We start from the raw sequence: 19,330 nt of genomic DNA, 5'->3' as shown, positions 1-19,330 counted from the left end.
GAGGTGTTGATTTTAAACCACAGCGTGCCTGTTTTTTATAATTACAATAGCTTTTATCGCAAGATGAACGTACTCTGAACCTTTTATCCAAACTGGGAGCTTTAAAATTGTAGGGGGTGGCCCTGTGAAATAAGGATTCCTTGATCAAACTGAATAAATCATCATCCTAGCTAGCCTTCCCTTCAATTCGTCGAATCACACCTAACCAGATTGATCATTGTTTCTTTCGCCAATGCTTGTTACTTTCAAAGAAATATTGTGCTGATGTATTATATTTTCTTACTTGAAATACCATATTGTATAACAACTTAAATATATATAAATGCCCTCAGGGCAAAGATTGTCTCAAACTTCCTCCTCTTTTCTTGAGAAATATTTGTCTGCTGTTGTGGGTCACCTAAGATGCAATTCTGTCACCAAATACAATCTACTACAATCTGTCAAATAGTTCCTCTGGCTATAGCTCCTGTTTGCTTGATGCTTTCTATATGAACACAATTGTTGTGTCTGATGGCCATTCATTGTCACTGGTGGATTTTATAGCATGCATTAGTGGCATAATCTTAAACTCCATCTGAATTTACATTTTTTCCACTCAATTTATTTCCAGTTTCAAAGTGCTTTCTTTAATTTATAAAAAGGTTCTGCCCCGGTAAAAACATGTTTGTACAAGATGAGCATTTAATCTCTATTCACTGCTATCTCATTTTGGAACCAGTAAGATCCGGTTTATCTTCATACTCACTTGGAGAACAAAGCGATGTCCTCAAGGCATCTGATTCCGTTTTAACTTGAACGCAGTGCGATTACAGACGGTATCTTTTAATGTAGCAGCATGGCTGGGGTCTGATCAGCACTGGCCAGCATTCCTTTAAAGAGAAACCATGCCTCTAGTGACTGGCTCTGTGAAAATACAGATGGGCCCGGTGGCTCTTTGCCTCTGTCGCTGTGTACAGTAGTGAGGGCTTGGGAGTGTGTGCGCGTGCATGTGTGTGTGAGCTTAGGAAACAGAAATAACCTGTTGCCATGACAACATCAAAGACTTTGTTATTGCAATGTTCAGGTAACCTTTAGGTTTGATACGCTGGCCCCCCGGTGAGGACTCCAGGGTCATCCTGCTACCGGCCTTGTAGATGTTGCTGTGGTCTGATAGAATATTAGTCCTTCTTTATAGTGGTGTCAATCTCTTTCCATAGGGATCGTCAACATTTGTAATTGATAACCTCTTGGAAATGGTCCTCATTGTATTTGGTGATTGAATGTTTTATAGGTTGCACTTCACAGCTTTGTGAACTAACCAGTCTAAAGTATGTTTGGAAATAGTTTCTGACGAGTCCCTTTTTGTTCTGCTTTTCAGGGGCAGCCTGTTGGACTCTGTGATTTCAACATCAGACTGCTATGCATAGAAAAGGAAATAATATCTCCGCGGATGGAGAAGATGAAAAATGGACAGATTGACAAGACCAAAGAGCCGTTCAGCGTCCGAAACAAGCCCTTCTTTGATATCCATGCTTCTCGCAAGGTAACGTTACTCCTGATTTCTATCTCTGAAATAAAACAAACTTTCTGTTTGACTTGAATATTAGTACCCTTATCCCAATAGTTTGTCATTTTCAAAAGCCCACCCTATTGTACGATGTGTTTTTTGAACATCGTTTGAACTACAGTCGAACGATGGCAGATTAAAGATGAGATGAGGCAGGTTTTATCCATCCTATCGCTACAGTCATGGTGTTCACATCTATCGTCACTGGGCTAGGCTTAGTTTTTGGTTTGTTTTGCCTCTTCGGTTTTAAAGTGGCGTTATAGAGGCCATTTGGGACCAATAACAATATGGAGGAGCTGTTTGATTACCACTAATACTTAATTGGCTAGAACTTAATGAGGGAAAAAAGAGCTAAATAAACATATTATTTTGACATTGGATTGATGTACTTTGAAGGTTGTGGTTCGAACATTTAAAAAAAATATTTTCTTGACTCCGCTGGGCACTGCCAGCGGACCAGTGACCAGATTTAATTCTGGGCTATGTAGAAATACAGCCTCCTAGGTAAATAATAATATCAAGCTTGTGCTGATTGGACATTTACCTTGTTTTATGTCAACTTTGTCTCAAAGATATTGGCATACCTCAATATTACTAAAACATGAAGTATAACATGTTGACTACGCTCATACATTTATGTTGAATCATCTACCGGCGTTTCATTTTTTAATAATTTAATAATTAAGTTATTTTTGTGCCCCAAAGGCTACACGCCACTTTCCAGGCCATCTTGGGAGGGTTGGTGGGGTGGAGGCAGTTGCATGTGGATGTAAATATCATATTAGTGAAGTCATTGGAACTGGCTCAGGTTCTTCAATGGCCCATTGTTCTATACAGTGGCCATCTGCTCTCGCCACAGTCATAGCTCTGTTGTAGGGGAACACTCAAGGGGGAATCAAACTAATTTATTTATGGGCACACCCAGCCTTTATTTCATGGCATGCTACTCATAAATTAAAAAAAAGAACATTTCGATGCAGTCTGAGACGGTACTTATATGCTGCCTTTGGTCAGATGCTGCCATTTTCAATGCTGTCCTTCTATGGTTTCGGTTTCTTCAGAACTTGGCAGGGCTCTCTGGCTATTCTTTATGCGGTTTTATTACTGGAAAGCCGAATATTGGTGTATTTAATCAGAGCAGAATTGTCAATAATACATTTATGACAAATAACTGAGCAAATATGAACATAGCAAACTGTTGGTGACTCCAAATGATTCCAACCTTAAAACAATGGACCATTTCCATTTGAAAAGGGAGAGGAGACTAACGGTCAATGTGTAGGTGAACCCTAGCCTGGTCCTACCAGACTCTCGTACTTCATTTCATTTGTACAGAGAGTCTGGACCTACTCAATTGACAAACGTTACCTTACTTGAAGGCGGGTGTCTGTTGTAGTTTCAAACTATTGGATCTGCCCAGTGGCACTCTGGATCTGCCATAACCAATCGCTACCGTTTAGCCGGGAATCGCGTTGCGCGCAGACTGTAAACAAACCAAACAGCGTGCGACGTGCGCGTTTGGTTGATGTCCGTCAACGAGAGCTGACTTTCACGTCATTGATCTCAGCCACTCAGATAGATAGATAGATACTTTATTGTTATTGCACATGTCACAAGTACAGAGCAAAGAAATTACCAGTTGCATCCCGTGTGGGGAGACAGGAAGGAGAGACTGTCAGGGCTCACATGCGCTCCCTCGTTAGATAAGAAAAAGGTAAACAAGAGGGTAAACAAGGGAAAAAAAAAGTTCATTCCCAAACTATGTTCCTCTAAGGGGGGCACAGTGTAGGGATTAGCAAAAAAACACCTCAACACGTAAGCAACATATCAAAAACATCACAAACACATGTGGGAGGGGGGAAGGGTGTCGGGGAGGTGTCACAGCTCTGTTCGCTGATTGGACGCAGCAAATTTAGACGGAGAAAACCCACTAACATACCGCAGACCCAGACCTAGTAGTGAAGGGAAATTCTAAATGAGCAGAAGTACTTGGGCGGGCGGAGCCACGCTAGGTGAACCCCTTATTTCAGCTCAAAATTTAACTAAAATGTAAAATTTAAAATGCAGTAACTTTTTGCCATGAGTTCTAGGAAGGAGGGGGAGGTGTTGTCACCTTGGTTACGATGCAAGGAAACTTTCTGATAATTTTTTTCTGAGCTAGCATGCGTCATTGAGTTTGAGTGTTATAATGAGTAATGTATATGAAATGCGCCACACACAGTGGAGTGTCAGAGAAGCCTAACCCGCTCTCAAATGACACATCAACATGAGCCGCTGCCCAGAAAGTTCTCCACACTCCACACCACTGTGGCGATAGCCTGTAACTGAGCTCCGAGCAAAGCAGCATCTTCAGTCTACTTACGACTCACTAGTTTGGGTAGATGATAAAAAAATTAAGGATTTTACACCTATTTTTCCCAAACGAACATGATTATTTCAGTAACAGTGACGACATAGCTAATATGTTTAAAGCTATTAATTATTAATGATTCTAAGGCGATATGAGTGCCAGAAGCTGCACATGTCCATTATCTAATTAATTATTGTGCATGTTCTCAAAGGTCAGGAACGGCTGGGGGTTGAGAAAATGTGCCGCAATCGTCTGCAAAGTGCAGGTCTTCCCATGATGACTGACTTGTAGTCAGTCTTCATGGGAAGAGGTGCGGTAGAGCAGAAATAAATGAATCACTAAGAAGATTCCATGCTTGATTACTCAATCAAGCATGGCAATGTAGCAATAAAGCTTAATTTAACTTGAAGCATGGTGTTCAGCCAATGTACTCAGACTAAGTCTTTGGCTAAATTGTATTAACCCCCCCCCCACACACACACACACACACACACACACACACACACACTCCTCCATCTGACACCTCTTTCATCCAAATTCCAGAAAGTTATTTCACCTCTGCTTATGAATATTCTAATATCCGCTTCCAATTGATCAAATAGGAAAAGCAATCAGACCCCTACTTCCAAACAATTTCCATATATGTTACCATCATTTCAATCAAGGACATTAACCCTTAACATTCAGGATTCAATATCAATGTGAAAGTCATAGTAAGTGGAAAGCAGATCTTTCTTTTTTGCACAACATATGCATCTCAGGTTTAAGATGTAGATTTGTAAAGACATGTACATGTGTAGATGTACATTATTGCAATGCAATAATTTCTCACATTATACATCTAAAATTAAATATAAAAATTCCATAGGAACCAACAACTGATCTTGAATAGCTACATGTTTGTTTTGTTACTGAGAAAAAGCTCTGTATTATCTCATTGTCATGGTTACAGTTGGATCTGGATACAATGAATCTCAAATGGATGTATTCAGTATTATTGTCACCTGTTGCTGCTATTTCTAAAAGCCAGGCTGAGTAACCATGGCTACTACCTGTCACGATGGCTCTCTTTCACTCACCTCCTGTCTGTTAACCTTCATTAAATTGCCAGATAGTACTGCAACTGCCCTTCTTATAACTCCCTCCATTATTAAGTCCAGACAAATGTGCCTCTACTAATGTAGTGGTTTCACATTTTCAGGATGGGATTAGGAGTGGAACACTAGGAGTGTAAATCCCCCAGCTAAAGTGTTTTTGTTATTAGCCTAGCCTGGGCTTCGCGTGGGCTCGCTGACCTCACACCCCAACACTGTCTCGTCTCCGGCAGCTCCCAATGTGTGAAGGCTGCGGATAGAGAAGTGACAGGCTGAGGTGTCTGTTCCTCCATCTCCATCCCTCACTCCTTTATCATTCGGTTGGAAAATGCAAGCTTAGTGTGGAAAAAAAGCCCAATCCTCAGGACAAATTGACCCATAGGAATACCAAGCCGTTTAAACAGCTATAAAGGCATCTTTAAGAAGTAAACGCTTGACGATATCAGGGTTTCCCACAGCTGTCTATAGGCTAGACTCAGCCCCTTTGATCCATTACCTCCCGCCTCTACAAACGAATGAGGTTTTCAAGATAAAAAACAATATATGACAGCCTCCCGCGTCTCGTTTCTGGCTCTCCGTCTCTCCTCTATCATTCAGTGTGTGAACATGCAAGCTCCGTGTGGACCAAAAGTACAATAATTGGGAAGTAGTGACCTTTAGGGAAACCAAGCCTTAAAAGGTAAGATAACTACACATTAGGGCTGCACGATTATTGCCAAAATGATTATCACGATTATTTTTGATCAATATTGATATCACGATTATTTACCACGATTATTCATTGAAAAAAAAATCTTTTGAATTTCTACCACCCCCTAGAGGTAGGAGCCACACACTGTGCTCGTCGGCAAATTGGCGCCAGGCCACGCCCCCCCCCCTTTTTTTAGGCTTTGCGCCGCTGTGTGCAGGATGGACTCACGCAGTCGCAGACAGGTGTACAGGGTTTGCTTTGCAGTGGAGGTAGAACGTATACTGCATGGGCGGGGCTAGTTTCTTTTTTGGTTTTCATTTTTTTGCGGATGCATTATTTAAAAAAATATCACGGAAATATCGCAAGAACACTACGTGTCATCGTGGGACGTCAATATCGTCATCGCGATAAAAATGCGATATTTTGTCCAGCCCTACTACACATAAACCTATAATGACATTGGCAGTTTTTTTTCCACGACGATCAACCAAAACACAACATGAAAAAAATACAAGGTCCTCAGCCTCGCAAAAGCAGCCAGCAAAACACTCTGTTCCCATTCATTACAATAACCCAATCTGCCCCGAGCTATTAAAAAGTGTATGGTTTCATCGAGGGCCGATATCTCTATGAAATCAAACCGTGGCCAGTCTCGGTGGAGATGGATTGCTCAGACGGAGAGCTAGATTGTCTGGCAACTCCTGAGCCACTGCCAGCCTCTATATGAATCTATATCTTCATCAGAACAATGTGGATTGTGGACACACATTTGGCCCTCTAAGGAAATAGTCCACAAACGATGGTTCTCTCCAGCACCGCTGTGTTCTCTCCCCTGCCTGGGCCCACTCACAGCGGGAGAGCAACGCCGTCTGTTGCGTAAGGGCTCGGGCTCGCTGGGAGAAGGAAAACTCTATCCACGGATCAGATGACTAACATAATTTGCGTACCTCAGTTGCTTTGAGATGCATTTATTTATATATTTAGCTCTCCTTCAAAGTCTCTGAACTGTTACGCAAGCGGCGATGATGCACACAATATTGGTTCAGTGGGCATTGCATAAGAGAGAGCATCTGTTTGTTTCCTTTAGATCCTTTCCGTCACAATGCCACATTCACGTAGAGGTGCAAACATAATGCCACTTGAAAGCTCCTTAAAAACACTCATACTCTCTCTCTCTGGCTGGTAAGGTTTGCTTTTGAAATTAAGAAGAACCAGAGGTGCTAATTTACCACTACAATGCAAGTGCAAGATGGCACTTTTGCAGTCTAGACCCCAGACACCCGTGATGTTCAGAGGTGTCTAGCGTAGCGGTTCGGAGCGATGTCATGAATTAAACATTTCTACCTTTACTTTATGAGTTTATGGATGGCATCCTGACGAAGATATCAGAGACCTCATTTACCAAGGTGGAAGAAAATATACTGAATGCTAACCCTACAAACTACGTTTAGGGGCACAGTTTCCTTTGATAAATGCTGGCTGTCCTAAATCCTTATGCCTATCCCCGGCAGAGAACTAATACAAATTATAAAGAAGCTCAAAAGGTAAAAATCTCCTATGGAAATGTTGCAAATGCTAGTTACTCCTTATATCTGTGATGATATAGGGAAACTGTGCATAAAGTGATAACACCTTCAAAGGACTGCAGGCGTTAAACGGCTTAGCGCGGGCGGGGAAATGCCAGCTATATCTCCTAGTTTGGCTGAAACATACCAGTAGCCAGAACCCAGAGGGTCGAGAGGACTTTGATGCTTCCAGAAAGTTAGTGCGAAAGTTAGACGAAAGGCTAGATCTGCCATTTGAAGCGCCCAACTCCTACTGTACACATGGTTTGCGCAGAGAGTTGTTTGTACGCAAAATGTATAAATGAAGGACTAGGACAGTGGTTGGTCGGCTCATGTATTGACAAAGGCCTAAAATAGAATTATTCACACGCACATGTGCATTGCAACAAACACTGTTGCCAGAAATGCAGAAGCCCTCATTCTTAGGCTTCTAGATAGCTACGATTTGTGCTTGTCACAGATCCCAAAATGTACTGAATGGAGCCGAGTTTCTCAGTTTTCTCCGTAAAAAGATGATATGACACCTGCACCAGCTTATGTCCATATTTCTAACACAGAATCGGCAGAATCCCAAGAAAATTGATAGTAGCCATCTTTTATATTGATGGCGGTTACAAGGCCTTATTGGTATTGGAAGGAATTGTTAGCTTGAGGATCAAATTCACTGTCTAGATTGAGCTGTCTAGATATTTCATAAAAACTATAAAATGTGATCAGTGGAGCAAAGAGCAACACCAAGTAAGTTTGTCCATCAAATGTGGCCATATTAATAGATGTAACACTTCTTTCCAATCCTTAATGTATAGAGTTACAATTAAGGCATTTGATCCCAAGGTGCTTAGTGAGGACCTCTCTTTAAAGTCTGCATTTAAAGCAGACTTTAATTTAAAGCAGATACGGGACCTACCAAACAATTGGCTTTTCTGAGCTGAGTTCCCTGAGTCCCCGAAGGCCCCCCGTAGAGGAATGCCAGAAAACGGGGCTGCTCCCCATACGCCAAACATGTTTTGAGCCCATAATTGAAATGTACTTTCAAAGGGAATTCTTCCTTTGACATTGTTTAATTGCATATGTTATTCTTAATATATTCAGTTTGACAAAGTATATTTTGCCAAGAGCAAACATTATTTCACCTCTCTAAATAAAACCTACACACTTTCTTTCCGCGGCCTGTCAGCTGATTTGACTAAATACCACCAAAGCAGTTGAGCAAACACACTCCATCCTCCTCAACACATGTTCACGGCAACATGGAGCCGGGGAACTGCGGGCTGGCTTCTAAAGGCCTTTCATATTAGGCATGAAAAGTGCTAGTGCTAGAGGCAACGCGCACACACACCGCCACCTGACTAGAATAACAATCACTCTCCTCCACATTTGATTAAGCATTTGAACGCGATGCTACACTGTGGCCGTGGAAGGCTGTATAATCCAGTTTTGTGGAATGAAAACTGAATAATTTCGCTCCATGTGTGCTGAGGCAGAAAGGATAACATTGAGGGATTACATTTGCTGAAATATTTTGCGATGTCTGTTCTGCCAGACCTGTGCGAGTCACCATGCATAATAGAGAAGAGATGATCCTTGTATGCCGGGGCCAAGATGGAGAATGTCTAATAACGGAATGTGTAAAGGGTGAATAAGGCGCTCCTGAAGTATTACTGGTTTATTTATGACCTTTGTTGCAGTTTATCATTGTGTACCTATCTTGTGGAAGGTTTTGTATTATCCAGAGTAGAGAGCACAGTTGCATCGGACTCTCTTAGACAATCCCTTTTTCCGCTACTTGCGCTGCGTCATAGTGGGCAGCGGTCTGACGGTGATGCTTGCATTGCTCAAAATATCTGAATTCCAAAGCTTTCCTTGCCAACACGACGAGACATATAATCATTTGTTTGGGTATAGGTGCATACCCTAAACAAGACAGTCAGCAACCACATGAAATAAGAGGCAAAGATATGCAGAAGAAGTGCAAAGATATGCAGAAAAAGACAACCGTGAAAGGAGTCTGTAAGATTGCAGCAGGTGAAAAAGAGTTGTAGTGCACAACAGGGGATTCAGCTTGCAGCGGCTGTTTACTAGCTGGAGCGCTTCAGGAAATAAGCTTCAGAGGTGATGGGTGGTGCCGGTGGCAGTAGACCTGCCGCCCTTCCAAGACGGCATCCTTCTGAGGAAGTGGGAGCAGGGGTGAGAGAGGTCTCTGGGTTGGCAGCTGGTGATCTTTTCCCCGCAGTACCGAAGATATGTGCCTTGCTGCCGCTTTTCAGTTATTCAAACATGATGGGGAAATAAATGATGTAGCCCTCGGGTTAAAGCAGTGGAATGTACGTTTTGAGAGTTTGCAGTTTTTCAGTAGCACAGAATTTTTGTAGCTCAGAAAAGGCCATTCCTATTAGTTCCTCATGGCCTCGCTGGGCTCAGCCTGTTAATCCTCTCTCCCCCCTTGCTCTGCCTACATGCATGCGCAGCAGGAGATGCCTCTGAGAAGTTGGCGGACTGTCAACGGACTGCTAAAAACAGCCCACACACGTCTGTCTAATTGTAGACTTCATGGCATACATGCGAGACCGCTTCTGTTGTTATTGTATGCCGGTGTTTAAACAGTGACACCTATTCATTTGAATGAAGCGTTTTGACTATATGGGTTTACTCTTAACAAAATGGAATCTCGATGATGGATGTATTTAAAGGTAAAGTATGTGAAATTACGGCATTCAAATATCTCAAAATGACTTGATTAAAACATTTTTAGTAGTTACATTATTATGTAGTTCAATAAATGTTTCCAACGATGTTCAACGAAAAAAATCAAGGTAACAGTGCTATCCATTGGGTGGACTGTTACATACCCGCGACATGCGACATACCCCCTTTACCCGGTAACCTCAGGCGAACCCATAATCCCCAGTAGTTGTAATTTCTGAAATTATATTTCAATATAGATCTATCTTACTTTGATGTGCTTCTGTGACAAATGTCTCATGCCAGCCACAAAGCTTATGATACAATAACAATGTAACATCACAACATTCACAACACGTTCTTAGATATTTTGTGTACGATGGTTTTGACCCTGGATGACAGCGCAGATACTATGCACGGTTAATTCAGCCAGATAGCGTGAGCTATAGCTTTATGGGTGTTTGACTCATCTAATGGCAAGTTAGATATGTTACGTCACTTTGTTCACACGCTACTCTGTAACGCTACTCAATAACGCTACTCAATAAATAACTTTTGTAATGGTTTTGATTGAGAGACCCCCATGCGACAGACATTGCATTTAATCTTTTTTAGAGGTTGGTGTAAATATAGGTTTGCCATGAAACACAACATCTCTTATTGATGATGATTTTCTGATGATTTTTGTCATGCAATAACATCCAAATAATCTCACAACGGTAAAGGGAAATTACATTGCATTTGGGTGGATGTTTGCATTCTGCAATAAATCATTCTGAAGCAGGGGGTGAAAGGGACAATCAGCGGTCTCTCCTCAGTGGTCTCAGACAGGCCTGTCTAGCGGCTTTACCTGAAGAGGAGAGGTTTTCAGAGGAGAGGCTGCCAGGCAAACTTCCCTGCGTTGCTTACTGTGACAGCCAACACAAACATTGGTGCTGGCTGCATGCATATAAACAGCCATCATGTATTCATTGGATGAAACGCTAAAACTGCACCAGTAAACTTAAACAAAGTTAAGGAGTTTCTGCATTGAAATCTGCTTTGTTTTTCTCATTGTTGTGTCAGTTCTCAAAAAATAATAGAAGGGGGGGGGGGGGGGGGATTTACTTGTCTTGCGTCTGTGATTTATTTCATGGTTTTGGCTCTGGCTTTGGCAGCAACAAAGCCACGGTACGATTCACGGCTCACTATTCTATAGGCCGTGTGCAATGAGCCTCCGACATAAAAATGGATGAGGCAGAAAATTGCCCCCCATTTATATCATCCTCAACATTTATTCCCTCCCTTCTGGTGGGAAGAAGGCGCCACTCATTGCTATGCAGTGTTTGGGCTCGTAGGCGTTTTCACCTGCCTGCATGATGTCTGTAGCTCCCTCTGCTCCCTAAGGGGACCTTGGGAAGTGTGTTCTCTTAATAAGGGTCTGTGTTATTCGCCTTCCACATGACCCCTACATTACTGACCAACCGCCTCATTTGTCCTTTTCCAAACGGGCTTTCATATGAAAGAAGTGTCTTGGCTTATCACTGCACACATTGACATCTGTAAGAAGATGTGTGTCTCTTCGCAGCCTAATAACTCTCTCCCGAGCTTTCCTGGGTGCACGGAGAAATGGTGGGTGGATGTTGTGAGATGGCAGGGGAACTGAAATGGAACTCCATCTCTCTGCCTACTCTCCATCGCCTCGTGAAGCCGGTAGTTCTTTTAAGTTTGGCTCTCAGCCTTCTCTATGTCAGCGAGATCGTCAAGCTTTCATGTGTGAAATGCTTTGACTCATTGATCATTATTGAAAATGATGTTGTGATGGCTTTCTTTTGGATAAAGGACTCACTCGGATGCCGGAGTCCTTGTTCCTAAATTCTTCATTTTCTACTTGATTTCACCATTAGTTGGTTTGATAGGAATAAAACTACTGATTGATATTGACTGAGCTAAAAGAAAAAAAAATCTTGATACCTTACTTACATGGTGGCCAAAGGATAAATAAAATGTTTAATAAAGGGTGTTTTATGTTAAGAGTCTTCAGCCTCATCAATAAGGATGAGGCTGAAGATCTATGGGCTCCTTTAACAAATACCAGGCTTGTTGTATGCTGGGTCTGTTATCCCCTCTGTTATGTTGAACCATTTATCTACTCCTGACACTTTGTTCAGTTAAAGGTCCCTGCCACCAAAATCCCCAAAAAACACAGGTTTCATAATTCATTTGTTCATTCAAAGGTGAAGGGCTATCAAAAAACCTTAGAAACATGACAATCATTTTTTACCCAAATGCAAAAATGGTTGGCAAGGCGCCCCCGCCCCCACCCAAAACACAAAGTTTAGTTTTTGTACGGTACATGTGTACGTGCATGTCTAACACACAAGTAAACATTAACAGTGAATGGTGTCCAGATTGTCAATAGGAAAACAAAATGGTCTATCTGTAATTATTGTTGAGTTTATCATCATAAGTAGCAATCATTTAATCAATTGCTGCTACCTCAATAAGTCACATTTGCATACGCCAGCTACATTGCTAATCGGAAAGGTGTTTAATATCCACTGATGCTTACGGACATTTCATGAATTTTATAGTTAAAGCATGAAATATAAACAATGGCAAGGACTTTAATGAAAGAGTAAATTCAGTTATGTCACATATTGCCAATATTTCCCCCTGAGTTGTTATTGTGGTAGATAAACCACAAGGCTTTAACACATTCTTGACTATATGCATGGATCACAAGCATGTCTGAAAAATGCGGAATGATTCTGCTCTTGGGCTTCTACTTCTAAGTGGAATTTCTTAAAGATCCAGTGAGCCCACTGATTCAGAAGGAATTCGAACACTGTGTGATTTAAGAAGATGCGAGTAAAATATGAGAATTTTAGGAAAGAGGGGGGCGTCTTATTCCAATGGTTACGATCCAAGGCGTGTTACGCCAGACTCCCTCGGTAAAGGTACTCGGAAAAGAACGCCACCTTTGTTTGCAGCGAGTGAAACGTTTGTATTGCTTAAGGGGGAGAACATAGGATTTTACTAATTTTTTCCCTATATTGGGTACTTATTTCAGTAACAGTGATAAAATGGCATGTATTCATATGTTTAAGATCATAAAGGACAAATGACCATGTTTAAAACAAAGAAAATGTGATTTTGGGTTCAATGGCTCTTTAAGGTTACAATGGAGCTCCACCTGGCCCTAGTCTTTTCCTGTGAGGGTTGAGTTGGTATTTGCTGCCAGCTTCCTTATTTCCAAACGTTCCCTCTGTTTACAGGGCTGGTCATCTCCCTCTGTCACACTGCCAAATGTCAGCTCATTTGAAATGGTTTGAAGAATAAAGTTCAGGGGCTTTGTGGCGTTTGGCCGGTGCTATTTTATGAATGTTACCAAAAGAGGATATGGAGAAGTTCTTAGGGCCTGAGATATTCTTCTACCTTGTGTAATTTGTCTGTGATCGTCTGGCATAAATGCGTTGCTCTCTGCCTTTTTTCGTCTCAATGGGCTGAGTAGGTTACCTGATCTTTACTCTAGTGCACATTTGCATTAGCGTTCCACATTATTGACTGAAGCCATTTCCTGCCTGCCAAACCTGTGTCTCATTTCAACATGGAGCCTATAGAAAATATCAGTTACTGTGTTTCTACCCAAAGGAAATCTAAGATGAGGAGAGGGAGAACTATTTTCCCGTGTGTGTTGGCGTGATACTTCAACATGTCTATGTATCATGGGATGAGTCATCCCCTTCATCCCTGCTCAGTGCCTGCACCAGAGACTAATATTAACTGATCCTTGGATTGCTGCTCATCTTTACTGTTGACAGAACGGTTCATTTCTCAGATTTTTACTTACCATTACTTACTTGTTGCCTCCAGCACTGCAATCACGCATTCCTCACAGGGAAGAATAAAATTGGTCTCTGACCATGACTTTTAACTGGTAAAGTTGAGGACAAATATCCTAGCAATTTTCTTTTCTCCTTTTATGACTTGAATCTTTTTTGTTAACCTGTTAAAATAAATAATCAATAAATTCTTTGGCTGAATTGGATGCTTGTCGAAAGCCATGTTTAATTTACTTCTCTTCTCGCAGAGGACAATAATGACCATATTTGATCATTTTCTTCATGTATAATGATTTTCATTGTTATTTAGTTTAATATTTAATAATATTAAATAATAATCGTAATAATCGTTTAATAATGGTTTTGGCAAAGGAAATGACTGTTAACTGTTCAAATCAGAAAGAGAATGATACAAAGAAAATACACTGTGCACTGTGTGCATGCTTTCTGAGCGCACAAAAGATGCGTAATAAACCATATTTCTGGGATCCTGCTGCACGTCAACCCTGTCATTGAAATAGGATCAACGTCAGAATATTTGTTCTCAAATATTCTCTGAATTTCCAGGAACTGTCCTGGTTGTATTATCATCACAGCTGTCCCTCTGTGGCTGTTGTAAACCTGTAATTAAATGCAATTTCACAGGACAAAATTCCGGCTATTTCTCCTGAGAATGGTGCAATATGGCACGGCTGGTTTGGTTCCCCTGCAGCAGCAGTTATTTCGGTCATTGGTAATGAATGAGCCAAACACCCTCTGATTATTGCAATCATAACGAATCCCCCAATGCCGGATGAGCAATTGCAGTCTTGTCTGTCAAAACACTGCATTGATGTTTCTGCCATGCTTGAATCAATTAAAAGAGGTCATTGTCCGGTTATGGGTCCTGGCGAATTAAATGGATCAGGCCAGGTATCAAAATATTTTCTTTAATCTCTGCGGGATGCGTTTGGCCCCAAAGCTTTCAGTGTGGAAACTCGATCCATAAATGGCTTTTAGAGTTCCAGGTATGAGAAGTGCTTGCCAACGTACTAAATAGATGTACTCAACCAGATTTTCAGCCATGCTTTATTGACCTTTGTTTTTTGCTTTATGTATTTGTTTTGGTATAAGTTAACCTCTGTTGTTTTTCTATTCTTATTTTTCAGTTACTGGAAGGCAGCTTCACTTCGCAGGTCAGCCACGAGGTTGATGGTCTCATCTTCCAGCCATGTGGGGTATGTTATCTTTTTGCTTTTCGGGGTCATCACAGTCAAAACTAGCTAACTAAGTGCATAATTGGATGTTAAAATTCAAATGATCATAGAATATGTAGTTGTTGACACTCTTGCTCCTTGTTCTTATCTGCTGATATAAAGAAATCAATTGAGATACAGGGCATTGCTTGGGATCATCTAAAGCCAAACCTGAACCCCTAAGGTCATTCTTGGGTACATGGGAGGTTCTGGTTGTTTAGCTTGATTGGAGCCGCCCTCCTCAGTGTCAGGATAACAGCTTGCCACCGCCACCCACTGTTTGTTTGTCCCACTCTGTGGTCACCTTCACTCGCTCTCCAATGTGGTGCATGAGACGCACATGGCCTGGTTGTTTTCCTCAGAGAAAGGAAGGTCCTTCTGTGTTAGAATATCAATGTGCTTGGGTGTCTGAGGTGTTTCTTCTTTTCTTTCTTACTATTTTTTCTTGCAAACTTAGAGGTTGTTTTCGAAGATTCCTCTTCGAACACTAAATCTTTTGAATAACGTACTTTCTTTTCCAAACAACTATTGCTCATCCTTTCCTATAACTGACATTAGCACATTTCTAATGTCAAGACTGAACAATGACAAAACGCAAGGCTGCCCCTAAAGAGACCTTCCTCATTCAGTTTTCGGGTCTGGGAAACACTTTGAATTCCTTGTAAAGTGCAATGTCGTCGTAGATCATGAGTGTCCCATGAACGTTTTATTCTGGTCCATGTATAAATACTGTATGTACATATTCACTAGTTGGTGAACTGCTATCAATAAGAAATGGCACAGGATTCAATTGAATATGGGCACTTTTTTTAACAACAGCAAATTGAAAATAACCAATTGAGATGACGTAGGTTTAATGTAAGCCTCTTTCTTCTACTATTCCCACCCTAACCCTCACTTCAAAATCCCACTGGCCATTATGGCTTGGAGTCTGGCTCAGTTAGTATCCGTTGCCCTGTAGGCAACCTGAAGACCGTGAGATTTTGCAATGGCTTATGGCAATTAATACTAATCTGCAGATCAAATGGGCGACTGCAGATCTTCCTGAGTGACGGATGTTTATTTAAGCCAGCATATACTGAAGAGGAAATACAGTGGGTCACCTGGCAGTGTGTTCAGAGTCCTGCTGTTTTAGTGCCCCAATCAAGTTATAAAGTAATGCTGCGCGGATGGAACGGCTATGTTTACGTTTGCGAATTCCAATTACCAAAGAACTATGCCTTTCAGCATCTCATTCAAGGAATACATGCTTGTTTAAATGCCGCACAAAAGTTTGACGAGAGGTTTATTGCAATGTTCATCTATATTTATTCTATATACTGCAAAACCAACCACGGAACAATGAGACGACATGATGTTAACCACATAGTCGATAAATATTATTATATACAATATTGGGAGACCTCATATCTGCCCCTTGAGTTGCTCACACCCGGACATAAACAAGTTCCCATTGGCAGACCCAGCCATGCACCACGGAGGGTTAGGGAAATTGACAATATCGAACAATTGGCTTCATGCTGTTCATGCTTCAGTAAGATTATCTTTCTTTGGATTATTGGAGCAGTTCATTCTATTTGTTTGACTTTATTCTTTATTCATCATCTCCAGCCTAATTATGAACATGATTACTGGGCTCATTAAGAATTCATACCATACATTTTTGCGTAAAGAGACCAAGAGTTTCATAAATGCATACTTTCCTTTTTGATTGAGTGTTCGAAATCGTGACTCAGCCTCTCACTTGCATGGTAATGGTAGTGCTAGTGTGACCCCAGCTGTTTGAAAAACCTGCTTTCTTTTGTTTGTTACATTCTGAGATGAATTGTTGTTATTGCTGTGTTGTGTTCTTGTTGACTTGATGCGTCAATTAAAGCTAATGCTTTCAGTCATGGCAATTGATTTACTGCCCTATCGCAGAATGGTGATTAAGGAAAATCCTCTGCTCTAGCGATGACAGAATTCACCTAGGCAATTCATTTAACACCGGCTAATTGCCTTTTTACACAGTCAATTAAAGCCACTTGGCAATAGCCCAGTGGTGGTAGAAGTGTAAATAAACGTTTAATTTAAACATAATGCAGATGTGTAATTTAGTAGTATCTGTGTAGCTTTTGGTATTTCAATATTTTGGTGACTGCAAGGTGTATAAAAAAAACTATATTCTATTAAATAATAAACCCAAGTCAAGAACACTATAAGTAGGGCTGATTGATTGCGGGAAATAATTGAATTGCGATTATTTTGACCATTATTTTTCCTTATGTTGTGTATTATTCACAAAAAAATAAATAAATCATTTTTTAGTATGACCAACACAACATTGGAAGCAGTCAACATAAAAAGTTGTCTATCCTTTAGGCCAGGCCTAAAGGATTTATATCATAAACTTCTTTATTTAATTATTGAATTGTAAAATAAAAAAATTTAAAAAAATATCGTACTGATTTCCAGTCAGTCAAAGTAACAAATCACTTTTTTTTATTACATCGCGATTTCAATTTGAATTTGATTAATCGTTCAGCCCTAACTATAAGTGTAATTTACTGCAGAGAGTAAAAGGATAAAGAAAGACTTTAACAGAGAAAGAACAAAAGGAATTGATAACAGCACCAAGTCTACGTGCCAATATTTCTTATCCAGCCCTTTTATCTACAAATCAGAGGCATTTCCTACCTTCCATCAACTCGGTTGTGTAACATTATATTTGTATTGATTGCCATGGCCTCTTGCCGAACATCACAGGAGAACTCAGTGTGTTTTTTTCCAAGCAAATAATCAGAACCTAGACAAGGCATTTTCACGAGGCCTTGATCAATATTGCCAAAATTGGCTTTGAGAGCTTTGTGGCTTAGCTAACATGGAGATTATGAAGGGCAGGCACGTCAAACATCTCATACGTTTACTGCCCCAACTAATTTGATGCTGAGGTTGTGAGAGCTTAAAATAAAATAAAAAACTTCATAAAAATATTTTAATGATCACATTGTCCTTTTGCATGAATTTAGACTGACATGATTAGTTGTCTCTAGTCGGTTTGACCCTTTGAATGGCTTCCGCAGTAGACTACATGTAAAGCCCTAAACTAGCAGCAACCATATTTGTATTGTGTTTGAACTTTGTTCTTTTTCTCTCTTTATATTTTTGAAATCAGATAATTCACAAAGCAATTACCACAGAGGTTATACTTACAGCGTGATCCATCAGGTCCGGGAAAGCTCCAAAAGAAAATTGACTAACAATGAAATGAGCAGATGCATGGATTATAGCGCTGCTGTCTGCCCCACCACCACATCACAATTGAAACGCTACAACCACCCCATTGATGTGTCACTTAACTCAAATCAATGTGCAAACACTAGCTGCTCAATTGCTTCTGAAATATGCTGGTGGTTGCTGCTTTTCAAATATATACATTTATATACATCTGATTTTTTTAGCATTTTCTGGGTTGCTCCATTGCACTGCTTCACCAACCTGGGCACAACATTATTTATAGCTTAATTTTACTAGGGCCTCAATGTAAAAACGGTAGACCACCCTAGATCAAAAGCTAGGGTGGCCTTGAAGTCACCATCCTTGATGTATACACTTGTGTACTGTATATATTAGTGGTCAATTCTTCACGTAGAGTCAGGCACCTTGTTCCGAAAATGTATGTTCTGTGTTATTGCAATGGCATGAAAGCAACAAGGTCAAAGGGAGGCTATTGATAACTGTACTGTGTTTAGCCATCCACAGTGACTTGCCTGTGTTATGCATGCCAATTTGCAGAAAGCCATTTAGGAAGGGGGCAGGGGTCTCATCAATGATGCCTTTTTCCAGCAGTTGCAGTGGCAGTGAACTCGTACCCGAAGATGAGCAGAATCTTTAAGGTTGTGTGATGGGGAAGCCAGGTTATGTCATGCAATAGCTTTTAGTCTTTTTCATTGTCAGACGTGTGTTTGGGAGCTTAGGTGAGCTTATACGCCTCGGCAAGCTGGTCAGTTTCAATCAAACTCTGGAGCACGGATCCCACTACACTTTTCGAGCAAAGTAAATGAAAAAAAAAAACACCCTTCAATAAATCAATTCCTCTGAACTCGGGTTTGACTTTCCTTTTAGACGGATATTAATACCTCATGAGTCAACAACACCTGCCGGATATGCTTGTCAACAAAGGCCATTTTGCATTGCTTCTCTTGTTACTGTAGATTAAGAAAAAACCCTCTTGGCTCTCTGGCTCCCTGCAGGCACCATGGGGCACATCATCCTCCCCCCCCCCCCCACAGCCCTCAGGGGGACGGCTGTACCTCCATTCCTCCCTGGTGTCCAGACTAGGTGTACAACCTTTAAAGATGTAG

At 41.0% G+C, this 19,330-nt stretch overlaps 1 protein-coding gene across 1 annotated transcript in view; it reads left to right on the top strand.

Annotated features, from left to right (window-relative positions):
* LOC130374619 (mRNA-capping enzyme-like) overlaps window positions 1-19,330 on the top strand; it is a 47,501-nt gene that overhangs the window by 9,198 nt on the left and 18,973 nt on the right. The window contains exons 3-4 of the mRNA XM_056581488.1: window positions 1,358-1,522; window positions 14,901-14,969. Coding sequence (XP_056437463.1) covers window positions 1,358-1,522; window positions 14,901-14,969 — 234 coding nt within the window. The remainder of the gene's footprint in view (window positions 1-1,357; window positions 1,523-14,900; window positions 14,970-19,330) is intronic.

Source organism: Gadus chalcogrammus, chromosome 21, assembly GCF_026213295.1.
Source record: "Gadus chalcogrammus isolate NIFS_2021 chromosome 21, NIFS_Gcha_1.0, whole genome shotgun sequence".
Taxonomy (NCBI): domain Eukaryota; kingdom Metazoa; phylum Chordata; class Actinopteri; order Gadiformes; family Gadidae; genus Gadus; species Gadus chalcogrammus.
This window is presented reverse-complemented; position numbering and strand designations above follow the sequence as displayed.